The 27,411-nt window shown below is 37.8% G+C and overlaps 3 protein-coding genes across 4 annotated transcripts; all 3 read left to right on the forward strand.

The window, feature by feature from the left end:
• The first annotated feature begins 257 nt into the window (after nt 1–257).
• On the forward strand, nt 258–9,502 carry LOC106152517 (beta,beta-carotene 15,15'-dioxygenase-like). 2 transcript variants are annotated; one of them, XM_086995976.1, is made up of 12 exons: nt 258–432; nt 792–843; nt 2,834–3,092; nt 3,349–3,496; nt 4,485–4,626; nt 4,944–5,155; nt 5,306–5,417; nt 6,012–6,157; nt 6,451–6,553; nt 6,845–6,945; nt 7,536–7,647; nt 8,202–9,502. In XM_086995976.1, exons 3-12 carry the CDS (start codon nt 3,016–3,018, stop codon nt 8,369–8,371), a joined length of 1,323 nt encoding a protein of 440 aa, XP_086852102.1. In that variant the 5' UTR covers nt 258–432; nt 792–843; nt 2,834–3,015; the 3' UTR covers nt 8,372–9,502. The 2 variants fall into 2 exon arrangements, with proteins under 2 accessions (XP_086852102.1, XP_086852101.1); XM_086995975.1 differs by lacking the exons at nt 258–432; nt 792–843 and adding an exon at nt 1,677–1,818.
• Nucleotides 9,503–10,602: 1,100 nt separating this feature from the next.
• Nucleotides 10,603–17,356, forward strand: LOC106152516 (uncharacterized). Its single transcript, XM_086995974.1, has 10 exons — nt 10,603–10,736; nt 11,235–11,715; nt 13,294–13,405; nt 13,694–13,959; nt 14,885–14,996; nt 15,254–15,618; nt 15,876–15,987; nt 16,165–16,421; nt 16,754–16,865; nt 17,057–17,356. Exons 1-10 carry the CDS (start codon nt 10,686–10,688, stop codon nt 17,172–17,174), a joined length of 1,986 nt encoding a protein of 661 aa, XP_086852100.1. The 5' UTR covers nt 10,603–10,685; the 3' UTR covers nt 17,175–17,356.
• Nucleotides 17,357–18,870: 1,514 nt separating this feature from the next.
• LOC106152515 (uncharacterized) lies at nt 18,871–26,369 on the forward strand. Its single transcript, XM_086995587.1, has 13 exons — nt 18,871–19,039; nt 19,497–19,530; nt 19,977–20,094; nt 20,635–20,906; nt 21,330–21,441; nt 21,719–21,978; nt 22,488–22,593; nt 22,920–23,191; nt 23,602–23,713; nt 23,991–24,250; nt 24,651–24,768; nt 24,955–25,552; nt 25,890–26,369. Exons 1-12 carry the CDS (start codon nt 18,995–18,997, stop codon nt 25,061–25,063), a joined length of 1,818 nt encoding a protein of 605 aa, XP_086851713.1. The 5' UTR covers nt 18,871–18,994; the 3' UTR covers nt 25,064–25,552; nt 25,890–26,369.
• Nucleotides 26,370–27,411: the final 1,042 nt, after the last annotated feature.

Here is a 27,411-nt window from a genome sequence, read left to right on the forward strand (position 1 = left end):
TTTAAACAACCCGTCCGTCAACTGAGATTATCATAAGTATTTATTTGATTTCGTTTTAAGACCATTTTATCGTTACATTTTCTTTCATCTCTGTGTGTGTGTCAACAATTGATGTCAACAATTGATAATCGCTATTGATTTTCGTATTCATGCTACTAAGGCTTAATGCACCTCTGGCATAGTAACTATGGGGTGTATAAACATAGTATTTACACAGCCAAGTTCATGTGTTGTATTCAGACGCGTTAAATGCTGGCAGTTTACAGAAATGTCCGCTCAAGCCGATAGAGTGTACCGGTATGTTATGAAGGATTTAAAAAGAAACTGTTTACAAATGGACTCATCAACAGGCTTGTACAGCTGCTGCAAACGTCATCTAGATTTACTGTTGCTTCAAACTCTTTAACCAGAGGACAAAACTGCATGATGAAGGTATTCACGTTGAGGAGACATTTCAAAACAAATATGGATCCCCACGTAGCTACCGGTACATGTACTGGCAGGCCCGTAGCCAGGGAGGGGTTCGGGGGGGGGGGGGGGGTTCGAAAGAACCGCCCCTTTTGGTGGGAAGAGGTCCCCTCTGAGTGAACTTTGATCTAGGTACATGAACTTTTTATGGGTAAAGGTCCACTTTTTCAGAAAAAGAACTCCCCTTTTGAAATTACTGGCTACGGGGCTGTACTGGTGTTAAAAAGTTTAAAAGCGTAACAGTTTAACCCTGGTATTATAGTATATATATATATATATAGCGGTTTAAGTATATACTGAATATCGGTGCTATGTACTTGTAGGGAACTACGACTGTGGTAGGGTGGTAGAAAGCAGGGAGATCCAGTGTGAGAGGTTAGTTGAAAATGTTTGCCTTTTGTACGAGAGATAATTGAAAAGATTTCGAACTTAACCCCAGTAATCAGTAAGTGAGGAGAATATGATGGTTTTCTGTCTGGTCCCAAGATCTTCATGCCCAAATGTTCACATCCCTTTTCGTGGCATTTTCACCTTACATTTATTGCGTGACTATCCATTACATATGGCCTTTATTATGTCATTCTATATCTAACTTATTCTTATACCTCAATCAAAAGCTTAATTCTTATCATGAACCTACAACACCATAATCAACTTCATCCAACGTCCCACAAAGAAACAGCTTGTTGATACCAGCGTTAATGATAGAGTGACACATTTAAACAACAACGTACTGTATAATAAATAAATAAATAAATAAATAAATAAATAAGTAAACGCCTCTGAGATCGACACCGGCGTTTGATCCTTTTCAGGAGGGCGTGATTCATATAGGTGGATAGTCTGGCGTGAATGGTGGCAAAAACTGTGTGAGGTGCCCTTTCGTATACCACGGGGTTTTCGTCAAAAGTTGCATGGTAGGTCTCTTTGGAGGTGTGGTGGCTGATGCATTCGTGGTTAATATGGCGGGACTCCCCTATCATGAGGGGATTTGGTGCCATTTTTTTTTTTTTTTTTTTTGCATGTCTATCTAAAGCCTAGATACATTTGCACGGGCGCCGTGCGATTAAATTGTAGGTACGATTATTATTATTTTTTTTGAAAGAGTAAGGAGCTACGGGCTACGTGACCATGGCACTTTCAGAATGTGGCTTGATTATTTTTGTTGTGAGGTCGCAAGCGTACTAGTCGGAATTATCTTAGTGGGTCAAGGCTAATCAGAGCAACAATATAATTTAAATGGAGTTTTAAAGCCAAGTTGTTGTTAATGTAAATTGCGATTCAAGATGCATCCTACGTTTAAATCGTTGGAGAAGGAGCAGCTGAAGGCCATGGAAGGGCGTATAACAGGTACAGAGAGAGAGAGAGAGAGAGAGAGAGAGAGAGAGAGAGAGAGAGAGAGAGAGACTTTATTAAAAGTGGGGTAAACACGCTAAGCACTTTAACGCTTAGTGCCCAGCGAGGAGACGGCAGGTATCATTTCTATAATGGTATGGAGGGATGGAGAAATGGATGGCGAGAGGGAGATTAAGCACTGTCGTGCATGGTTTCAAGTTTTCATAAAGAGAGCAATCCGTTTTATATCAGTCAATTTTCATAAGCATCAAACACTGTGTCATAGATGTTGACCTTATCCCAAATACCAGTGCTTATGCTGTAGTTATCAAAATGTAAACGAGGCTAGACGTGTAATGTATAATTGGGTCAGTGTCCTCATGATAATGATGATGATGGGAGACCTAGGGACCCCTTTTTTCTTTTTTTTATTCGATCAGGTAGAGCACTGGACGAGTAGATCCAAGTTACAGTATTAAAATAGAACAGCTAATACCCGTCACATCAATCATTGAACCATGATAAGTTATTAGTATACTTGATTTATAGCCCTGAGTCAAACAATTTGTGAATTAAACAATAAAAAATAAAAACCAATCTCCCTATCCTGTCTTCATATGCAACAATCATTTTATATTGTTATTTTTTATACATTAATAATATAATAATAATTAAAGAATAAAGGAAGAAAACAGGAGTGTGTAGGAAAAGAACTCATACCCCCTTCTTATAATTAATTAGTACCAACGACGTCATCCACTGTGCCACCAGCTTTACAATTGTCTTTTGTGTTATTGGGAATATATGATACCGTCACACATGCCGAAACTTTACGGAAATTGCCGAAGAAATGCCTTCAAAGATAGAAAAATCCCTTTTAAGAGTTATAATCAAATTCAAACTATGGCCACTATCACCAAACTGTACGCCTAAGGCTTTGCTAACCCCTGTCCGTTGTCAACAGATCGCATACAGCTTGATCAGTTTGTCAAATATAAGTGTTTTTCCTTTGCTGTACATTTACTTCCAGGCACAATCCCATCATGGCTGCAAGGCAGTTTTTACCGAAACGGCCCAGGAAAATACGAAGTCGGTGACACAAAATATAACCACCTGTTCGATGGGCTGGCTCTCCTGCACAAGTACTCCATTCGTGACGGGAATGTCACCTACCAGAATAAGTTTCTGAAGAGCGATACCTACAAAAGGAACATGGAGGCCAATAGAATTGTCGTGGCGGGGTTAGGCACGGTTGCCCATCCAGACCCGTGCAAGACGTTGTTTCAGAGGTAAACCTGTGAGGAGTGAAAAATGTTTCGGTTCACGCTCGTTTTAGCCCTTTTCATAAATTGTTGTGATATAATTCGTTGTTAAATTGTTCGGTAAGTGCCCCAAGTTATATTTTTGTTGATAAACACCCATGTAAGCTATTTACTTGTAACTTTTCCCTAGTCAGGCTTAAGACCCCTCAAACAAAATTACCCTATGAGTCTATGACTATATTTCCTTTTGTATATTGTATCTTCTTTTCATCTTTTTTTAAAGGTTTTTGTCATATTTCACATTCAACGATGACGTGGTAAACGACAATTGCAACGTTAACATTTACCCGGTGGGGGACCAGCTGTTTGCCTGTACGGAAACTCATTGGTTGAGGAGAATCGACCCGGAGACGCTGGAGACTCCTGGGAGGGTAACCAACAAATTCTTAATTAAATAATAAAACAGAGAAAACATGTAAAGTGCATATTTATCTTTCACGTGACCCTCCAATAAATATACTCAGGCGCTCAGTAGAATTAGGAAAAGGGAACCAAATACTGCATTGAACTATTTTTATTTCCTGCGACAACTGTCCAAAGATGCAATTTCAGTGTGAGGTCTTTTAAAAGGCTCTGACACTGGACAGCTGACCATGAGAGTCATACTGATCACGTGCATCTGACTGCAAGGCATTTAAAGCCACATGATCGCCTACGAAGACGCACATGATTCGAGTGAGGTGACACTGTAAATCTGAACGAATCTGTACTTCAACGCCAACCTAGCCCTTTTCATCATTCTAACGCCAGAAGAGATCGTGTTTCACTTCACATTGCTAGAAAATGACTGACCAAATTTGCAAAATCCACACTTTCAGAACTACAGGACCAAGAGTATATACCGCTTTAATAAAATGAAATTCAATCAGATTTGAAATGCATATGATGTACTTGCACAGGTAGCTACATGTTCCAGGGCCGTAGCCTGAGCAAAATGCCAGGGGGGGCAGTAAGCGGATACGAGGGGGTGAAGCCCCTGAGGGGGGGAGGGGATGCCCCCCCTCCCACGGTGTGGAAAAAATTTAAAAACTGTATGTATAATACTGCATTCTGGTGCATTTTAATTGTTATTTATTGCTCAATCAGAAGTCAGAAATTGTGGGTTCATTTTGCATTTGCGATTATTTCTTTTGCACCTCAAATTCCAGGGGGGGCAGCTGGCCCCCCTGCCCCCCCGGAGGCTACGGCCCTGTGTTCCCTACAAATTGATACACAACAAACATTGCTGTTTACAAACTATGTAGATAATTTAAAATGTGAGCTATCGGAAAGTTATGCACCAGATTGTGGGTTATCTGGGGGTAATTCACCTATTACACATTCATTGATAGATATCTGATCATAGAATGCCTTTTGCAGGTCAATATTTCCCAAATCGTGGCCACCAACAACGCCACTGCCCACCCCCACTACGACAGAGATGGCAGTGTTTACAATATCGGAACCTGCTTCAGGGGAAGACCAAAGTTAACGGTGGTACGATGGAAACCAGACCCTCAAGGTTTGAACACTCTAAAAATGTTGCTCTAAATATGGATAATAAGCGAGAGCTTTTATGTCATACTTTGGTCCACAAGCCCGACCAGATTTCACCATAGCACAGATTTCAGAATAATTATGTTATGTTTACCGCCGTTCTGTGGTATTATGAAAATCTTATATTTCTCCGTGCTGTTTACAATGTTTTATTGCAGATCCTTGAATCTCATATTTTGAATTTCTCTATTGCACTCATGTATTGTAGAATATCACATGAAGAGGTGTTATCGCTTTTAGCACCATTTGGAATTTACTGCATAATCTCATGTTTACATGCAGGGAAGACCCATCAGATCCAGAATGCTGAGTTGGTGGCAATCATAGAAAACCCGTACTACGTGTCCTATACTTATTGCCACAGCTTCGGTCTCACGGAGAAGTACATAGTGGTCATAGAGCAACCGTTGTTCATCAACATTCTCTCCATACTGACCTCTAAGATACGGGGAGTTCCCTTCTCTGATTGTTTTTATTGGGACAAGAATTGCAAGGTAAAAAGAAAATATTACATACTATAATATGTACATGTGCCATGCTGTCAAATATGCCATCGGTCTGAATGATAGGTGTAATTTTTCTGCATTATTAAACATTACAACCAAATAAAAATAGCATAAATATATTAATTTTCACACTTTCAGACTGTGTTCCACATCATCAACAAGAAGACAGGAGAGACAATTAACCCTGGTTACCACTATGTTGGGGACCCACTTCTGGTCTTCCATCACATCAACGCTTATGAGGACAACGGTGCGTGAGTGTTGTTCCCCGCGTATGCGTGGATTAAATGTTACCCATGAAGCGAGCATGGATTCCGTATGACGCAGATAAACTACTTTTAGTAGTTTCTTTTATGACTCAAATAAAGTTGACATCCAAGGCATAAACCAAACTTTTACCTCGGTGAACCAAAAAAAGCTTTAAAAACGGTAGCAATTTCAAATTTCTGGTCGTTATTTTACCCTTATTGTCCGCCCCCAAAGTTTCTAAAAGCCAGTCGAACGACGTGGTAGTGTGTGGGACAATACTGCTGCGTGTGCAGTAGCATGAATATTCAAATAAGATGAGGGAAACAACCTAGAGCTATATACAGCACACAAAAATCAGAAAATATCTGTTCAAATGCCGTGTTTCAGGAAGTGCAGTGGCATTTCTCTAAATTTGGGTTGGGTTATGTTCGAGTGTTTTTCTACATATGTAACTTTAGGGGAGCTTTATTTGGTTAATTGTTAAACATAAACACGGGTGAATTTCGATCGTGAATACACATATAAGAAAAGTGGGACGTGATATTGGGTTAAAGCTAGTAGATCATTGCTCAACTGATTGAATTATTATTTCCAGGTCACGTGGTTCTTGACATATGCTCGGGGGAAGATGGTTCCGTTTTTCGAACCATAACACGAGATAATATCGACAAACAGAGATTTGGCGGGACTTCGGCAGTTCGACCAAGGCGCTTTGTGCTGCCTCTAAATATAAGGCAAGATGTAGGTTTCTTTTACCGTTTTTGCCAATTATTTATGAATAAATGTTAGAGAAAAAAGAAAGCGAATGGGCAGCAAAGAGTGACAGAATTACAGAGTTATCTTCGCTTTATACGAGAAAATGACTTTGTCCTTTTCACAATATTTTTGGTAAAACCAACTGCAGATATATTTGTATTACGTTCCTTGCATATGTGTTAATTTTAACTAAAAGGGGAAATATTGAAATTGATACTGATGCCATGTTGATTAAAAAACAGCATGCAGTGTTATTATAACAATTCCCTTTTTAAAAGGTGGTTGGCGGTAACCTAGTTACACTTTCTGGTACAACATCCACAGCCACCTTGTTGTCTAGCAACGAGATATATTGCAAGGAGGAACTTCTTGGAGACTTGTGTAAGTAAAATGCAATCGTGTCTAATGTATGACATGACAAACTAAACATTTTGTCCTGATAGCAGTTTGAGGAAATCCAAATTATGTCCCACTGGCAATGCGATTAACTTGACCTGGCAATATTCTCTGCTGTTGCCGCCCTTTGAAAGCATCATATACTAGCGACCGCTTTGCGAATGAATTTTAAGCTACTATTGCCGTTGATCGAAGCGAATCGCCTTGTTGTTGCAGTCTGATGTCTAAGTGAACTGTATTTTATCCAATCTACATTTATCATGATTTATGTTTCAGGCTCAGAATTCCCCACAGTAAACTATGACCAAATGAATGGTGTGAAATACCGGTACATGTACAGTGTAACTTTCAGCGACACTGGGGAGTTTGGCCATGGGGTAGGTCACTATTGAAACGGTTAAAACCTTAATGTATTATGACACAGACTTATAACTGTCACAGTATGACATGGAGCACACCTAACGCACTGTGAAACAAAACAACACAAAACACATTGGGACACGAATAACATGGCAAACTTTGTGGCACAGCGTCATGTATTAGAGATCATTCCCATAACATTATCATACCATCAGTATCGGTCTATGTCCATAGGGATTCTCGATAAATTCCATTCAGTTTAAGCGTGCTCGACAGTTAATTACCCCTAGCAGCTTTAGTCGGTATGACAGAATTTAAGCAGCTTAAACTGAATGCAATTTATAGCGAGAATCTCCTCGGAGTTAGGTCGATCATACTGGTACAATAGGTTTTATGGGGACCCAGTCTTACAAAGGACACTACTGACTCTCAATTACAGCTCTTCCTTAACATTTGAACGTACTTCAAACTGTGCTATATATTACACCATTCATTTTTTGTAATTTCATTATATATTATCCTCTATATAATTCCATTTAAAATTGTTTTAAAACTTTACATAGCCCAACACATCACCACATTGTATTTTTCTTGATTCACTTTTCAGTTGGTAAAGACAGATGTTCAAGCAAAGACAACCCAGGAGTGGACAGAGGAAGGCTGCTGCTTTACAGAACCCTGGTTTGTGCCTTCACCAAATAGTGACGGAGAAGATGATGGTAAGACAGCACGAACTCACTGGGCAACTGTCACACCAAATACTGAAACAAAATTCAAACTGTCACACCTTATCACAACCACACATTATCACAATTGTGCCAGGACTTACCACCTGTCACACCTACCACAATTGCAAAACCCAACTCGATGGGGTATTGATTCACGGGTCTTTAAATGTGCCATTGAAATATTATGAAACATTTAACTTATGGGTTGATTTGCGAGTTTCTGTGCCATTGAGATATTATTTAACCCAAGGGCATCTGTATTATAAATAGCATGCAACGCACGTTTGCAGTGGCATTACGCATGGTAACAGTATGCGAATGTACTAAGTATGCTAATGTACTAAGAATGGGAAATCAACTAACGTCAGTAACGTACAGGCGGTATGAGTATAACAATAATGATGTGGGCTTCTAAAGAGACCTTTAATATTCTGAGTGATTTTTGGGTATTAGAATAAATCATAGCAGAATAAAATATCTTAAAAAGTCGCTGTTACTATAGTTGGTGTAGCTCGACTTCAATGCATTCTTGCTTGTCTTTGTAGGTGTTATTTTATCGGCCGTCCACAATGCCCAGATGAAAACATACCTGCTTGTCTTGGACGCCAAAACCTTCACTGAGCTGGGACGAGCAGAGTTTGATGTGGCGCCACCTACAGGTTTTCATGGACGTTTTCTTGACAGTGACATGATTCGTGGTTTGGAAAAAGAGTGAAATGAACAATAGTGGCCATCGCGGCAATTTTGTTAAAGTAATTTGGACTTGATGAAAGGCTTCAAAAAGAACAAATTTAGTAAAAAGAAAACTGAGCTGATTATAAAATTCAAATTGAAGTTTTAGGGAAAAGAGCTAGAAGAAAATATTAAAAAAAAAGAAACCCAATTGGAACTTTCCAGGAATGCTTATCTACAAACCCTTTTTTATATTAAATAATGTTAATTACATGTTGGTAGGATCGAATATAATGGGCTTTGCTTAAATGGACCACTGCTCGATTCCTTGTAGTGAAGAGAGGAATTTTTTCAAAATTTCCCTTACTACTTTAAGGCTCTAATAGAAAACTGACCTCTTTATATTTTCGAGACACACTGTATACACAAACAAAGTAAAATCATCTAAATGATAGCAATCAGTTAAAACAGCAAACAGATAGTATGGGACCCTGGTTTTTGAATTTACGTTCAAAAGTATTTTGGCATACTGCCGTCGGCTATGAGGGAGACAAAAACACTTTTATATTGAAACGTCATTGTTCTCTCATATTTTAAAATATTTAATTTTATTTCATGTACTATATGTTTCTTTTAACTTTTTTTATAACATAAAGCATTTAAGTGATTTTTCATAGTACCATTTATTCCAGTTATGGTTATTTTGAAATGTACATTTTGCAACGTTCCATTTTCGCAACGAAGAAAAAAATAACAAATATGTTTCGGAAAAGTAAAAATGACCAAATACTTGCAAATATAATTATAATTACTTGGTTGGAATCTTTTGATCTCATATTAAACTAGAAAAAAATCAATAGTAGGTCAGTTGAAGTTGTCGTAATTGTTTGCTTATTCTTATTCTGTTACAGTTTTTTTCTATTCATAATACTAAGTGTCTGCAAGTTGTACTTTTTGATAAATTAAATGCACTCATAAAAATGTTTTTCTATTATTTGAATATTTATAAAAAAAATCAGAAGCAAACCCAGCGATGTGTTTCTTAGCAACAAAATTGAATAAACTATTTGAAGTGGAAAGTGGAATATCAGTACGTGTTCTAGTCCCTATATAGCGTTTTGTATCGTATTGTAATGTGTGAATAAACCCATAATAAAATTCATTGTGTGTTGTGCATGACGTTTATTGTTTTATTATTTTAATATATATATATATATATATATATATATATCTAGAATATTATTAATCCGTTTAATGGAAAATTGTAATAGTAATTTATCTAATGTGGCTATGTAATTATCTATACGTTTGTTTGAAATATTAGTATATCCAAATTTTGAAATGCTTTATCAAACAGGTAAATACATGATTTGACTATGTTGAAATGTCAACATAACTGTTTAACTTTACGAAAAGTATCACATTCTCTCTCTCTCTCTCTCTCTCTCTCTCTCTCAAACACACATACGGAACACACACATACTCCAGATTAGCCATTTCATATTATTAACTTTTAAGAAATAATCGAAATGAGACCAAAATTCACTAGTGCATAAAGGTAGGTGTGCTGTCTTGGTATACTGACCCCACGAACACGTATAGAAAATGTAATCAGTTGCTGCATGGCCTTATCATCTACAACCAAGGGTGAACCACCTGTCTTATTCCCTCCCGGTGGGGGTTAAAAAGGATAAGAAATATTTTGATTTTAAGGTATCAATAGTAGATGGGCCATTCACCACTGAAGCTATATATATAGTTAGTCTGAAACCAGGAAAGCCGCCGTGTTTGTGTGCCTCTACTTGTGCGGGTAAACTTTTCAACAAGGACGTGGGCAACTGTGCGTATGCATGCTAACAGCTCACAATTTTTTAAAGTAAAGGAATGTTCGATTATTTCAATTCCTGTTTAACTCTTTCTTAAATTTGTTTCAAAATAAGTTTTTTGTATCATCATAAAATCTAAAGAGAAGCGTTTCATTTCTGTTCCGTTTAGTAACCATCTACCCGGTAGCATCATGTATTGAAACCCTTTCTCTATCTGAAGAGGAACTAACAGCAGTACTGAAAAATTAATTACATAATTACTATACAGTAAACATACTCTTCAGATTATTCGACGAATGATTTTTTAAAATTATTTCTTCTAAAGAGTATGAAAGTCGAACCCCCTTCAGGACCCCCCCCCAACTCACACCCCTGACCTCGTGTCACCCGTGTTCAACATGTGTTACATTAAACTTTTATCTCAGCGCCGTGTCACCATTCGTGACTTACACAACTGGAATTCTCTCTATGGCAGACTTGTCTCTAAGGTTATAAGGATCTCAGTTCAACTGCCCCTACTGAGATTTCACGATGAAGACGTTGTTTTTATTGCTGACTGTGGGTATGACCGTATCCGCACTGGTAAGTTGCAGTTGTCTTTTAAGATTTTTATTTATTTTGGTTTTAAATTTATTCTTATTTCCTTATTTTGAATGTTTAGCAACTGAAATACTGTAGTTAACTGACTAAAGGCATCCTGTCCGACATTTTCAAGCAAAATCGAACTTCCATCTGAAAAGAAATTAATTTTTTTCCTGCCCACAAATAATTGTATGGTCAGTCCATGTACTTCGATTCAACATTTTACACCATTTTAATCAAATAATTTTATTGGTTCTCAATGAATGAACCGATGTTTAGATTACTATGTCTTAAAGTACATCTCAGAATGGAATATCGACGTCAGGTACCATAATAAGAGGGGTTTATCGTAATTAAATATGTATTATACACATAGTAAATGCATGTATGGTTTGGGAAGTTTCCAAACGCGTGTATTCTCTACGTGTTGATTTTTGAAACACTACAATATTTGAGATACTCATTTACATAATATGTCATGTTCTCTTCGAAATCCAGCAATTTGGTGACACAAAACAAGGCAAGCGACAGGGTAAAACGGTCGAAAGGTTCAATGACAGAAAGTGGAGCTTTGTTTGCAACTATGATAGCGACGGCGCGCTCCCAAGAGGGTCTAGAATACCGTGCAGATGGATAGATGTCACTAGAGGCAACTACGAGACCGCCATATACAACTCTGATAATATCGTGCAGCACAACCCAAAACATGGTCACAATAGGGGAAAGAAGACGCACAAACGAGAGAATCATATCATCCATTCTTCCTACATTGCCCTCGGAGATCCTGCGCCCAAGCAACGTGAAACTCGCCTCAAATCGCCCAAAGAACCAAAGAACTCAAAACCCGACCCAAACAAAACGGGAACTACTCAAGGGAATCCTTGCGACCCAAATCCGTGTCCTAAAGACGCCAAAGGCAAAGCAGTAAAATGTCAAGTAAATCTTAAAGAGAATACGTACAAATGTAAAATACCAAAAGGTAAGTTATTCTGGGAATTTCTTGTTTTTTTTTTTTTTTCGGGAAGGGGGGTGGGCTGGGAGATGTACATGCATGTACTTTATAATTTTACTTAGAAGCTAATCTGCTTTTATATTATGCACATGTTGCTTTATTAAAACAAGCTAGCTGGCATATCTAACGACAATCTCTTGTGTATTCTCACATCGGATTTTATATGCCAGTGTAAAGCGGTTTTAGGAAATGCATTATTATTATTATTATTATTATTATTATTATTATTATTAGACCGGTGCTATTATATAGATGCACCTACTGTAATAGGCATCTTGTAATGAAAAAGTGGCAGTGCTACCAACATATAAAATATATATTAAAATGACACCTGGCATACTATGAAGAAGCCACATGGGCTACCTACTGTAGACGAGGATAACTCTCAAAGAACCTGCTAACTGTAGGTTTACATATATGTCCAAAATGCCGCGTTATCATATCCCGCCCAGGGTTTATATGAAGTATTTAGTTCCTTGCGTATCCTTACATACGTAAGGCATGACCTTAAGTACGTAAAGCATAACTTTAGAAACATTACGGTCTCTATTTAGAAACGTTTACCCTTGGTCCTGCAAATTGTTAAAGATTGATAATTTTGCAAAATGTTAGATGATTGAAAAATGCTATTTATCGTTTTTTTGTCTTGTCATTTGCCACAGTGCATTTTTCATACCTTAGGAGATTTGGCTCTAACTTTAATTTAAATAATTATGGTTTTAACTGTATCTAATGCGTCATTCTTGTTGTCTAATAGTCTAGGTAGTCTTTCTGGTTGTTTTATATTCTGAAAGGAATTTAAATAAGTTGTGGACAGTGAGAGTGTCCATAATTCTAACACATGAAGTAATTGTATGGAAAAGCTTATTAGTTAATTCATTTAACATTGAAAGAAATATTGGTTTAAATACAAAATGAAGTCCGTCATCAACCCAGTCAGAAGTCACAGTTTCCTTTCGTACCTCTTGGTGCAGCGCGCAAAGGCTTTCTCTTTTCTGCCTTCAAATCAGAGAATGCAAAGACTCTTAGATAAACAGAGAATTATTATATTTCAGTCTTGAATTATCTTCGATCTTGCAACATAAAAGATGCACATGAAGTCATTTTTTTGCCACAAAAGTCAACCATATGCCAGCATTTGGTTTCAAGTAGTATAACTAAGAGAATTACCAAAATGCGTTGTTTAATTTTACCAAAAATGATATTCGAACGGATTTTTCTGCTAACATCCTATGCTGTATAACAATGGGGCAGAAAAGTAAATCACGAAAGTAGGTTAAATTTCTGACCAAAAATTCAAAGAAAGGAGCAGTCAAATTTTTTTTTTATTATTAATGTCTGATCAAGTGATTTATTCAGTTTATCCATTGGCATGTCGAATTTATTTTCGTCGTTGTAGAAACTTGTAAAAGTGGTTTATATATGTTACTGGGAAACCACACTCCACCGATTCTCGGTTCATATGTACCTTTAAATGATATATTATAGATACTAATATAGGTATTGGCATTGTCATTGAACACTGGGGCATTATGTTTCTTACAGACACGTGCGTTGTGGATGGAGAACTCTTGGCAAAAAACAATGAGAGAGTTATTGGGTGCAAGTCTTGTGTTTGCCACCTGCCAAAAATCAAAGAACCAGTCTGTAGTAGCATGTAAGTCAATTGTTATTCTCCCTCTCCCTCTCTCTTCAGAGCGGTCGTCACCCATATAAATTAACCAACACCAACTGGTAATTATTATAATAAAATAAGTACACTTTGTTTTTCCATCAGAAGTTGCTAATAAAAATGGGTGCGCATCCTCTTCCTTCTATAACAAACTCAAATAATTAAGATAAAACATCGACAAGGTAAGTTTTGGTATATGCGATATGCATACTGTAACTCGAGCTTCTGCAAGTAAATTCTAAATTTGAAAAATCATAACAATGCCTATTCCAGCTGTAAATCATGGAACCCTGCTCTGATACCATCTGCGTGTAAACTTATCACACCTCCTGGGAAATGCTGTCAGGAACTCGACTGTAGCGGGTCCGGGGCAGCCAATGCTGTCTCAACAAAGACTACAACGCCATCTATCGTCACGAGTACCGCTGCTCCCAAGAACCCGTGTGACCCAAACCCTTGTCCCAAAGACGCTAAAGGTAACCCGGTAAAATGTGAAGTGAGACCTAAAGAGGGGACATTCAAGTGTAAAATACCTAAGAGTAAGTGAGAACTGATTTACAAAAGTAATTGTTGCTTCTCTTTTAGAACATACAATTGTTTGACTTCATTGTCGGATTTTCTTTAATCATGTTTGTTATTGCCCACGTTACTTGCCGTTCTTTAAATTGTCTTAAAGGTTTTGAAATGTACACACTTTGTCGTTGTCGGTCGTACGGGCATTCAAAGTTGCAACGACCAAACTAAGGGAAATTCGTTGGGACATACGCATTTTATGAGCATGAACACGTGTACTTTCAACCTGACCACGTGTGCACGCCCGCACGAAAATGCAGTAGTATCGAAGTTGCAAAAAAGCATTAACGGAGCATGGTGTGGAGCATATTTGCAGTAGAAATGCAGCATAGCCTACTGCAATTCTACTCCAAAAAGTACATAGGTTTGTACAGAGAGGAGCATTAATGCAATAGATTAGCAGCATGATAGAAGCATGTTTCAAATATGCTAGTTAGCTCCCAATCGAAGCAGATTTGAAGCATGTTTGCTATAAGATTGAAGTAGTCTACTGCGGTTTGCAGTATGATTGCAGTAGTCTACTGCGCTGGAGTATCTACTTCGTTTTCTTGCGGGCCGCGTAGATGCTGTACCAATAACGTTTCAACTTTCAATAATGTCTTGCGAATGTCATGCAACAACCCCTCCCCTCCCCCCCCCCCCCCCCAAAAAAAAAAAAAAGACAGAAAGGCCTCCACGCAATAACTTTTCAACCAGTCTTGTCGGAGAAATGGCACTACTGTACCTAATGTTTTTTTTATAAATGCTAGCAATTCGACACTTACTATGTCATAAAATGGAAGATAATCGTGTGCGTTGCAGATGTAACCAAAATTTTAAGTTGTGGGGTTGTCATGATGCATTGGCACATGGTCGAATTCAAACCGATTAGCCCAGCTATATTTCTTACAGATACGTGCACTGTGGATGGAGAGGTCTTGGCACTGAATGAGAGGAGAGTAATTGGGTGCAAATCTTGTTTCTGTTTTTGGTTTCTTATTGTGACGTACCGTTGTGATGATACGTAAGTTCCTCTCTCTCTTTCTGTCTCTCTCTCACCACAGAGACTGGTATTAACACCCTCTCCCTTTTTTCCCCCCCCCCCCAACACACACACACACACCCACGCACACCCGCTCTCTTATTTTGACTCTCTCTCTCTCTCTCTCTCTCTCCGTTTATAATGATAACCTGTAAAATTTGTCAAGACAACCTGTCACTTTTTAAATGGATTGTTTTATATTTCGTGTTTGCAATTAAATCTAAATCCACTCATTCCAGTTGCTCATCATCCACCACCACAACCACCGAACCAACCACGACCACAGCGGTACCAACCACAACAACCACCGTGCCAACCACAACCACCACGACAACCACAACAACAACAACCGTACGAACAACTACCTTGAAGGAACCCACCACAAAAACCACCGAACCAACAACGACCACGATGAAACCGACCAAAGCAGCCACCGTACCAACCACTACCACAGCAAAACCCACAACCAAAATTATACCCACAACCACCCTGGCGCCCCTGACCCCCTGTGAACCAAACCCGTGTCCCAAAGACGCCCATGGTCAGCCTATTGCCTGTCAAACGAAACCTGCAGATGGCACACACGAGTGTATAAAACCAACAGGTCAGTAACTTTTGCAGCTGTTCCAGGTTTTACACTTCTAATGGACTATTCTGTTAAAATGAAATGATTTTATGGATACAACGGTTCTGATAACGTATTTGAGTCGTAAAGTTAGTCTGATTTTGAAATGATAGCTGCAAACAATTCCTCGAAAACAATGGCTTTTTCAGAGAAACAAGGGCTTCGTACTAAAATGTTGTTATTCATTTAGCACCTGTTTAATGATCAATAAAATGGGATTTAATTAATAATTCCAGATATGTGTATAGTGGATGACGAGCTGCTGGCTCGAGCAGAGAGAAGAATTATTGGCTGCAAGAACTGTATCTGTCTTAACCCTAGCGCAAACTTTGCGTTCTGTGAGTCAACGTAAGTCTCTCTCTCTCTCTCTCTCTCTCTCTCTCTCTCTCATACAGGTAGGTGCCCTAAAACGTTATTATCAACTATCGACTGTTGATACCAGTAAAAGACATTTAATATTAAGATACTTATCCAAGCCTTCACATTGTTCTATTGACTCTAGATTTGACACGTGTAATATTGTAGGTGTAAGCCGTGGACCCCTGATCAGATTCCACCTGGCTGTCAGCTTATAACGCCTCCTGGAAAATGTTGCCAAGAACTTGACTGTAGCGGGGTTGCAGTGAACAATACAGTGCCAACGAAAACCGTACCTGTAACAACGACCTCAATTCTCACGAACCCCTGTGAGCCAAACCCGTGCCCCAAAGATGCTAAAGGTCAGCCTGTTGCCTGTCAAGTGAAACCTGCAGACGGAAAACATGAGTGCGTTAAACCAGATGGTAAGTTCTCTCCGCACATAACTGTTTCTGTCAGACTGATTTTTAGGGATTTCTGTTTTATTTCATTTGTCTATTGGCTCACGTTTGAACGATATCTTAAAATTGCACTGATGCCATGGCTTTGATTTTACTTGAGTACGGTTCTGTATAAACTATATAAAAAGAATACACTAAAGTGACTATCACAAAATTTTAAATTGTCATATCTTTTAAAGCGTACATATGTAGATAAGATGAACAGTGTACAAACCGGAAGATATCACAAAGATAGATGTTCAGTGCATCTAGAAACCGAAACCCGTGAACCAGAGCCTGTGAACTGATTATTCCAGATATGTGTATGGTGGGTGACGAGCTGCTGGCCCGAGCAGAGAGAAGAGTTATTGGCTGCAAGAATTGTATCTGTCTTAACCCTAGCGCTAACTTTGCGTTCTGTGAGTCAACGTAAGTCTTTCTCCTTTCCTATCTCTGCTTCTCTCTCTCTCAAAAGCATACGCTTACAAGCATCCAATACTGTCAAATTAAAGACATCTTTGTTGCCATGAACAAGGGGGTAATATCATGATCTATCGTAATATGTGCATTGTGCGTTGACTCTCTTAACTTTGATTATACACTTTACTCTTTCACACTAGATGTAAACCGTGGACCCCGGATCAGATTCCACCTGGCTGCCAGCTAGTTACACCTCCTGGAAAATGTTGCCAAGAACTCGACTGTAGCGCGGTGGCAGCTGTTTCTTTGGGAAAATAAAATGCAGTGCCGCCATCTGCAGGGTATCAGACGAATAAGCAACAGCATGCAATAGACATTGAACATTTATTTGGGATAACGTTAAATAAGGTGACACAGTTATGTAAGTTATATAAGGCAAATGAATTATACTTTCCTCACCATGTCAAACTTAATAAAAACAGCAATTTGCGTGAGAAAAAGTCTTGAATGTTTATTTGACTGTACACATGTATATTCATATAAAGTCATTGTATTCATTGCTAATATACAGTCCTTGAGGTACAAATTCGAGTTATTAAATGCCAGTCTCTATAAGAATCAGAAAAATAATACTTGGCATTATGATATGACCCTGTAAGACTTGGCTTGTGTAGAACTATGTCTAAAACTTATAAATTAAACACTCAAAGTTGAATAATAATTAATTTATTTAAAAACAGAGTTTCACATTTGAATTCCCCATGCTTTATTGAAAGTTTAAGTAGCAGAATCTGGTGAGACTTCACCTACAAGTTTTCACAGTCGATTTTAGACAGTTATATTGATTATCGGGTTGGAAAAAAGGGAAATAAAAATTATGTAAATTTCGGTGATCTTGTTTAAGAGAACTTAAACTTATTAATAGCTCCAAAAAGAAGAGAATTCGACCAAAGACAAAATTTAGCTAATTATGAACTTCACTTGTGAAAGACAAGGAAGAGCCAAAAGGAAAAAAAAACTTATATTTTAAGCCAAGACATTTTTTATATAAATCATAAGATTTTCATATTTATGCTATGCCAATATGTACATGCTACTTACAAAACGCTTAAATACAGGAAAATAATGATTGACGATTTATTTTGAAATGCCGACTTGATTGTTTAACTTTAAAATCTACCGACAAAAAAAATGGATATCTTTCTCTCATCCTCTTTAAAACACATGTGCAGAACATACTCGGATCAGTAGTTTCATGTAAATAACGCAAAAAAAAAAAAAAATCGATATAAGACCAACGTGCAAAAATGTGCCATGCCAACGATAAATTTAGTTTGACCCCACGAACGAGTATTGTAAACATTACCAGCTGTTGGCCGTTATCAACGACAACGAAGTTTGGACCACCTGTTCGATTCCCAGCCCGGTGAGGGTTAAAAAGGATAGAAAAATAATTAGCTTTTTTAAAAAACAAATATGCCATCGACAATTAAACGCACGTGTTTCTAATCGTTTTAAAACCAGGTATGTCAATGCAATTGTGTCTGTGCTTGTGCAAGCGTACCTTTGATCAAATATGTCAGCGTGTATGCGTAGGCGTGTGCATGCTAACAATATCACAGACTTGCTTGAGGAGGACTTCTTGCTATTGTATTAAAGAACGTGAAGACCCACCTTTCAGCATTTGTGGAATTTATATCCTTACAGTGTTTTGGAAATAGCAGTCTTTAATAGTAATCAGTATAATCTAAAAAGAAATGTTTTATTTATGTTTCATCTAGATCTACTTTAATCTTTTGAAACCCTGGTATGGTCTAATGTCAACACAGAGTAATGAAAAATAAATGACCTTCTTGACTTTTTATCAGACTGATTTGTGTTAAACATCGCAACAGGCAAAACTTATCAAAATCATTTCTTCTAAAGAATAATAAAGTTAAAACCCCTCAGTCCCCTCCGCCTCCACCTATTTAAAACTGTGTCCCCGTTTCGAAGTAGTACGTATCACCTTAAATGTTAATCGGGACACTGTGTCTCCAGACGTTACTTACACAGCTAGAATCCTGTCTAGAGCAGACGTGCCACTGAGACGCTATAGTCTCAGTTCAACTTTCCCCTGCTGGGTGTACGCGGCGAAGATGTGGTTCTTATTGCTGACCGTGGGTATTACGGTATCCGCGCTGGTAAGCCACAATTATACATTTATTTTCTTCTAAGTAATGTGTCGTTTTCCCTTAAACTTTCTATGTACTAAACTCATTATTTTTCGAAAGTATCGTATCTGGGTTTTCGAGAATAATCCATCTTCCCTCTAGAAAAAAATTCCCTTCTCATGAATCATTACATAGACAGTCCTTGCACTTAGATATTTTACACCCATTTTTATGAAATATTGAATCTTTAAATAATTGAACCGACGTTTTGACCGCCATGCCTTCCTGTACGTTTCAGAACGAAATATTGACGTCAGTTACTGTTACTTGAGAGTTTGTTATCGTTTATAAGGTGTGAATGAAACACATAAATGTGCATGATATGACTTCGGCAAAATTTCAGAGGCGTATAGTAAAACGCAAAAGTGATCTGCCTACTAAGTTTTAAAATATTGCAATGTTTAAGAGACTTTTTTATATAATCCAGCAAATTGGTGACGCAAAACAAGGCACACGACAAGGTAAAATGGTCGTAAAAAAACCTGACCCATACAAAACCTAAAGAGCTACTCAGAACCCATGTGACCCAAACCCGTGTCCCAAAGACGCCAAAGGCAAACCGGTATATTGCCGTGCAAAACCTACCTGTAAAGAGGGGTCGTACGAGTGTAGAATACCAAAGGATAAGTGAAAACTGAGAACAACTCAGTTTACATATTTTATATTTTTATGAATATACGTATGTTGAAGTAACATGTCTACTTTTGTTCATTTTACCGTCTGTTGTTAGTTTTATTTACCATTTTTCGTTGTCTTAGAGATTTTGAATTGAACACACTTTATAGAATTCAGGTATTAAAGAGGGGTAATTAACTAAACAACAGGGGAGCATAATAACAGGCATGCTACGAGACACAGAATAAAAAATAAGCATGGATGTGAAAGAGAAAAGCCTTGTTTCTTACAGACACGTGCGCTATAGATGGAGAACTCTTGAAACTGAACGAGAAGAGAGTAATTGGGTGCAAAACTTGTATTTGTTTTGATCCGCGTACCAAAGTGCCGTTCTGTTATGATACGTACTCGTAAGTTCTCTCTCTCTCATCCAATTTCCTTCTACCTCTTTCTTTAAACCCCTACCTTTCTGTCTTGATCCGCATATGAAAGAGCCGTTCTGCATTAATACCCACTCGTAAGCGCTCTCTCTCTCTCTCTCTCTCTCTCTCTCTTACCCAATTTCCTTCTCCTCTTTCTTTTAAACCCTACCTTTTCTCTCTTTTTTTTCTCTCTCTCTCTGCCTCTTTCCCTCGCTGGGGAGATTTTGCTGCCCAGGAGAGAGATATTTTCTCTCTCTGAAGAGAGTAGTCGACATCTCTAAATATCATCAACACAGCTGTTAGGACAACCTCTTTGTGCTACTGTTTTTTGCATTAAAGTCCACGTGAAAACATTTTCAAAAAAGAAATAATAAGAAAATGTGCATGCATTGAGTTTTCAGTTAATTTCGCCACTCATCACTAAGAAAAGTGAATTGAAAATTTGACAAGGTGAGTTTTTATTTATCTTCTTTAGTTATATGCATACTGTGGCCACTCTCTATATGAAAATATAGAATACTATTCCAGCTGTCAGTCATGGACCCCGAATATGATTTCACCTGGCTGCAAACTTATAACACCTCCTGGGAAATGTTGTCAGGAACTAGACTGTAGCGGGTATGGGCCTGCAAGTGCTGTATCAACCACGACAGTCCCTACTACGCCCTCTATCGTCACGAGTACCATGGCTCCAAAGAATCCATGTGACCCAAACCCATGTCCCAGAGACGCCAAAGGAAACCCGGTATATTGTCATTTAAAACCTAAAGAGGGGACGTACGGGTGTAAAATACCAAAGGGTAAGCTAAGACAGAAAACAATATAGTTAACTTGTTTTTAGTCTTATGGATAAATATTTGTTTTGTACAATTTTTTGCTGTCAGTTTTATTAACCGTTTTTCACCGTTGGAAGAGTTTCAGTTGTTGATACTTTATAGATTTAGGTTAGAGAAATTTGCAATTTTGATGAAAACAAAATTAATGAATAAAACCACAAACACACTTAGGCATATGGAGTAAAATTAAGCATTTGTGTAAAAGTAAATACAACTTAATCTGTTTTGAATCCTGCAAGAGCCATATGACATTTAATTAAAATAAAAAATAATCCTTAAGGTATCAAACACGATACTTCTAATTGAGTTTTCTGCAATATAGTCGTAGATAATTCCTGTACGTAAACAAATCACATTGATGAACCCATGGAGTTTTATTTCTTACAGACACGTGTATTGTTGATGGATGGCTCTTGGCACGGGACAAAAAGATGGTGATTGGGTGCAAGTCTTGTGTTTGCCGTCTTCCACACATCAAAGAGCCAGTCTGTAGTAGCATGTAAATTACTTCTCTCTCTCTATCTCTGTCTGTCATTCAACCATAACCGTTCCTTCGTCATAACTGTCCATATTTTCTCTCTCTCTCTTGAAGTACGTAAAAATGAACCAACGCAGCTGTAACCAATATTAATAGAATGAAAACATTTTATTCGAAAGAATTATGAACTGTGACATGCACGCGGATCCACATCTCAGTTACTCAAAGAAGGCATACTGTGACACTTCCACATATGTTAGTAAATGTTATTAATACCAACACCCATGTTTTGTTTAAGATGTCAACCATGGTCTCCAGATATGATTCCACCGGGCTGTCAGCTTATCACACCTCCTGGGAAATGTTGTCAGGAACTCGACTGTAGCGGGTCTGCGGCAGCCAATGCTTTGTCAACCAGTGCAATTACTAAGGCGCCATCTACCGTAGCTCCCATTAATCCATGTGACCCAAACCCGTGTCCCAGAGACGACAAAGGCAAACCGGTACATTGTCATTTAAAACCTAAAGAGGGGACGTTCGAGTGTAGAATACCAAAGGGTAAGTGAACACTGAAAATAATATAGTTAACATAGATTTTATTCTTATATATAGACATTTGCTTGATTTGTCGCCTGCTGTATGTACAAGTGTTTTGTTAGTTTTACCATGTTTCATTGTTAAAAATATTTTGAATTGTAGCACCTTTTTATGGTAAGAAAGGGTAAGAAATAATTTGCAATTTCAATAAAAGCAAAAGAAAGAAAATAAGGGAATAAAATCACAAACACACTAGATAAAATTAAATAAAGACAGCAATTGGTGTAAAAGTAAATGTGACCCGATGTGCTTTCAAATAGCTGCAAGAGGAATATATATATATATATATATATATATATATATATATATATATATATATATATATATATATAGATACAAATTAACAACAATGCAAATGGTATCAAACATGACACTTTTTTCTGCTGTTTCTGCAATATAGTCAATGGATAATGCATGTACGTATACAAATTCCATTGCTGAGTTCATACAGGTTTTTTTTTCTCCTACAGACAAGTGTGTTGTGGATGGGGAACTCTTGGCACGAAACGAGAGCAGAGAAATTGGATGCATATCTTGTATCTGCCGTCTGCCAAAGCCAGTCTGTAGAAGCATTATGTAAATTATTATCTCTCTCTCTCTCTCTCTCTCTCTTCCGAAAAGTTGTCCGAAACGCCGTACAAATAAACCAACTCAGCTGTTAACTATAGTAGAATAAGTACTTTTTTGTTTTTCCATCAGAATTGGCATTTAATTGCATGCAGATCCAGATATCTGTAAATTCGTCTTCTTGCAAAAGGGCACTAAAAGAATTGAAATAAAACATCTACAAGGTAAGTTTCGTTAAGTGTGACATGCACATTATGACCCCTCTGTATGCACATTATGACCCCCCTGTAAGTAAATTCTAAATATAAAAAAACTAAAAAAGGAAATTATTACAGTTGTCAGTTATGGACCCCGGATATGATTCCACCTGGGTGTCAGCTTATAACACTTCCTGGGAAATGCTGTCAGGAACTTGACTGTAGCGGGTCTGTAGCAGCCAATGCTGTGTCAACCAGGACAGCCCTTACGATGCCATCTATAGTAACGACTTCCATGGCTCCTAAGAATCCATGTGACCCAAACCCATGCCCCAAGGACCCTAAAGGCAACCCGGTACAATGTCATTTAAAACCTAAAGAGGGGACGTACGAGTGTAAAATGCCTAATGGTAAGTGAAATCTGAGAACAAATTACAAGTAGTTTTCATAGTTTTCTTATGGATATACGTTTGTTTGAGTTAGTTGTCTACTTTTGTTCAATATTAGAGTCTATTGTCAGTTTTATTTACCATTTTTCGTTTTCTTGGAGATTTGGAATTGTGCACACTTCATAGAATTTAGGTATTAAAGAGTGTTAGTAAACTAGGGAAGATAATCATAGACATGCTGTAAAAGTAAATAGAACTTGATCTGTTTTGAATCCTGCAAGAGGCATATAATATTTAATTAAAATAAAAAAATAATCCCTAAGGTATCAAACACGATACTTTTAATTTAGTTTTTTTGCAATATAGTCGTAGATAATTCCTGTACGTAAACAAATCACATTGATGAACCCATGGAGTTTTATTTCTTACAGACACGTGTATTGTTGATGGATGGCTCTTGACACGGGACAAAAAGATGGTGATTGGGTGCAAGTCTTGTGTTTGCCGTCTTCCACACATTAAAGAGCCAGTCTGTAGTAGCATGTAAGTTGCTTCTCCCTCTCTCTATCTCTGTCTCTCATTCAACCATAACCGTTCCTTCGTCATAACTGTCCATATTTTCTCTCTCTCTTGAAGTACGTAAAAATGAACCAACACAGCTGTAACCAATATTAATAGAATGAAAACATTTTTTGCGAAAAAATTATGAACTGTGACATGCACGCGGATCCACATCTCAGTTACTCAAAGAAGGGATACTGTGACACTTCCACATATGTTAGTAAATGTTATTAATACCAACACCCATGTTCTGTTAAAGATGTCAACCATGGTCTACAGATATGATTCCACCGGGCTGTCAGTTTATCACACCTCCTGGGAAATGTTGTCAGGAACTCGACTGTAGCGGGTCCGGGGCAGTCAATGCTGTGTCAACCATGATCATTCCTACGGCACCATATACCTTGGCTCCCAAAAATCCATGTGACCCAAACCCGTGTCCCAGAGACGTCAAAGGAAACCCGGTACATTGTCATTTAAAACCTAAAGAGGGGACCTACGAGTGTAGAATACCAAAGGGTAAGTGAACACCGAAAACAGTATAGTTAAAATGTTTTTTTTTTTAATTATTCTTTTGGATAGACATTGACTTGATTTGGTGCGCGCTGTTTTCGCAAATATGTTTTTGTTGTCAGTTTTATTAACCTTTTTCACCATCGGAATAGTTTCAATTGATACTTTTTAAATTTAGGTAAGAAAAATTGCAATTTTGTTTAAAACAAAATAAAGAAAATAAGTGGATAAAGTCACAGAGACACAAGACATATGGAATCAAAACAAACATTGATGTAAAAGTAAATAAAAGTAAAAAGTTATCTAACATGACACTTCGTATGCGTTTTCTGCAATATAGTCAGTAGATAATGCATGTATCTATACAAATCACATTCTTGAACCCATAGAGTTTTGCCTTTTACAGACACGTGTGTTGTGGATGGGCAACTTTTGGCACGGAACGAGAGGAGAGTACTTGGGTGCAAGACATGTGTTTGTTTTGATCCGCGTACCAAAGAGCCGTTCTGTTATGAAACGTATTCGTAAGTTCTCTCTCTCTCTCCCTCTCTCTCTCTCTCTCTCTCTATATATATATATATATATATATATATATATGATTCTGTAACCGTCGCCTGTTCAAATATCCGACAGAACTTGAAACTTTAAGAAAGGATTATCTTAACTCTTCTGTCCAAGTTTGTATTTAAAACCGAATCCATTCATTCTAGTTGTCCTCTGTGGACACCTGATAAGATACCATCTGGCTGCCAACCTGTCAGACAACCAGGGAAATGTTGCCAAGAACTTTATTGTAACCAACCAACCACAACCACTTAACCAACCACAACAAAACCCATCACCACACCCACACCAACCATAAGCACAAGTAAACCCACCACCACACCCACAACGTCCACAACCATAACAGAGCCCACCACCACACCCACAACAAGCATTACCACAATGAAACTCACCACCACAACCACACCAACCACAACCACAATTAAAGCCACCACCACACCACACCAACCACAATGACAATCAAACCCACCACCTCACCTTCACCATCCACAACGACAACCAAACCCACCACTACATCTGCACCAACCACCTCCCCAATGAAATTCACCACTACAACATCATCGAAATCTTCCACACTTGCACCAACCACAACTACAATGAAACCCACATCAAAAATTCCCACAACCACCCCAGCCCCCCTGAACACCTGTGAGCCAAACCCGTGTCCTAAAGATGCCAAAGGTCAGCCTGTTGCCTGTCAAGTGGAACATGCAGACGGGAAACATAAGTGTGGCAAACCAGATGGTAAGTTCTTTCTGTGCACATTTTTCTACTTTATTTTGAGTTTCCATTTTTATTTATTAGCGTTTGCCCAATCCTTTTCTATAAACATACTATATAATGATTATGCATTTTGAAATGTGTTGAAGAACTTCATTTTTTTTTTTTTTTTTTTTGTATCTGGGCTTATACAGTGGAATATAGACAAAAACAATCAAAGTAAATCTAAAAGCTATCAAAGTATTATATAGTTTAATGTTTAATTAAGATAAATACATGCAAGAACTAATACATAGATACTGAATGTTATGCCATGTGGAAACAAACTACTGTGGTTTTAAATGTTGATGTATCACACTAGATGGACCCCTGATCAGATTCCACCTGGCTGCCGGCTTATCACCCCTCCTGTTGCCAAGAACTTGACTGTAGCTGGACAGCAGCGGTTCCTTTGGGGAAGTAAAATACAGTGCCGCACCTGCATCGTATCTGAGGGCAACAGCAAATGTTAGACATTGAACATTTATTTGGGAAAAAACGTTAAATGAGGTGACACAGTAACGTAACGTACAAACGTAATAAAAACAGCACTTTGCGTGAGAAAATGTTTTAGATTTTTATTTTAGCTGTGCATGTAGATTCATATAAAGTCACTGTATTCATTGCTAATATACGACGATTTGCGGTCGTCCTTGAGATAAGTCGTACAAATTCGAGCTATTAAATACCAGTCTCTATAAGAATCAGAAAAATTTGCACGTTATTATGACATGACCCTTTGAGATTTTGCTTGTGTAGAATTATACGCGTAAAACTAATAAATTAAACCCTCAAAGTTGAATATTGTCATTAATTAACTTTAAGAGAATTTATAACAGGGCTTGACATTTGAACTCCCCCATGTTTACTTTATTGAAAGTTCAGGTAGCAGAATCTGGTGAGACCTCACCAACAGGTTATCACTGACGATTGTTAGACAGTTATGTGATTTTCGAGTTGGAAAAAAAAGTAAATAAAAAATTATGGAAAATTATGTGATCTTGTTTAAGAGAACTTGGACTTACTGATAGCTTCAAATAGAGGGGAATTTGAAAAAAAAAGAAATTTAGCTAATTTTGAATTTCACTGATCTGAGGACCTATAATCTGGACCTAATATCTAGACTCCCACAAAAATCTAGATAGAATGGGACAATGTCGCACAAAACAGAAATGCTACTTTGTTAAAAGCAAGCAAGAAACAAAAAGGAAAACATAAAAAAACTTTTAAGCCAAACCATTGTATATATAAAACATAACAAATTCATATTGATGCCAGTACCGTATAAATGCTATTTAAGAAACGCTTCAAAGAAAACAGGAAAATGATGACCGGGGACTAAATTTGAAATGCCGACCTGTTTAAATTAAAGAACTCGTGAGAAAAAGGAATCCCTCTTTTTCTCTCTTTAAAACATACATGCAGAACATACATACTCAGGATCAGTCAGTTCATTTACTATCGTTAAAAGCCAATCGAACAATCGAAATAAGACCAAAATCCACTAGTGCATAAAGGCACCATGCCAACAACAGATTTACTTAGTGTGCTGTCCTTGTAGTCTGACACCACGAACGCGTGTAGAAAACGTAATCAGCTGTTGGCCGTTATCATCCACAACGAAGTTTCAACCACCTGTCTGATTCCTGTGCCGGTGAGGGTTAAAAAGGATAGAAAAATAATTGGGAAATTTAAATAACATATCTGCCATCGACAATTAAACGCACGTGTTTCTAATCGTTTTAAAACCAGGTATGTCAATGCGATTGTGTCTGTGCTTGTGCGAGCGTATCTTTGATCACAGATGTGCGTAGTCGTGCGCATGCTCAATATATCATAGACTT

Source organism: Lingula anatina, chromosome 9 (genome assembly GCF_051362555.1).
Source record: "Lingula anatina isolate TDL-2025a chromosome 9, LinAna3.0, whole genome shotgun sequence".
Classification (NCBI taxonomy): domain Eukaryota; kingdom Metazoa; phylum Brachiopoda; class Lingulata; order Lingulida; family Lingulidae; genus Lingula; species Lingula anatina.

Coding starts and splice junctions, on each gene's coding strand:
- LOC106152516 (XM_086995974.1), top strand. CDS start 10,686: ATGAAGACGTTGTTTTTATTGCTGACTGTGGGTATGACCGTATCCGCA. Junction 10,737..11,234: donor GTATGACCGTATCCGCACTG/GTAAGTTGCAGT, acceptor TTCGAAATCCAG/CAATTTGGTGACACAAAACA. Junction 16,422..16,753: donor TGAGTGCGTTAAACCAGATG/GTAAGTTCTCTC, acceptor TGATTATTCCAG/ATATGTGTATGGTGGGTGAC.
- LOC106152517 (XM_086995975.1), top strand. CDS start 1,755: ATGCATCCTACGTTTAAATCGTTGGAGAAGGAGCAGCTGAAGGCCATG. Junction 5,418..6,011: donor CAACGCTTATGAGGACAACG/GTGCGTGAGTGT, acceptor TATTATTTCCAG/GTCACGTGGTTCTTGACATA. Junction 7,648..8,201: donor TAGTGACGGAGAAGATGATG/GTAAGACAGCAC, acceptor TTGTCTTTGTAG/GTGTTATTTTATCGGCCGTC.
- LOC106152515 (XM_086995587.1), top strand. CDS start 18,995: ATGTGGTTCTTATTGCTGACCGTGGGTATTACGGTATCCGCGCTG. Junction 19,531..19,976: donor AAAACAAGGCACACGACAAG/GTAAAATGGTCG, acceptor TGTTTCTTACAG/ACACGTGCGCTATAGATGGA. Junction 24,769..24,954: donor TTCTGTTATGAAACGTATTC/GTAAGTTCTCTC, acceptor CATTCATTCTAG/TTGTCCTCTGTGGACACCTG.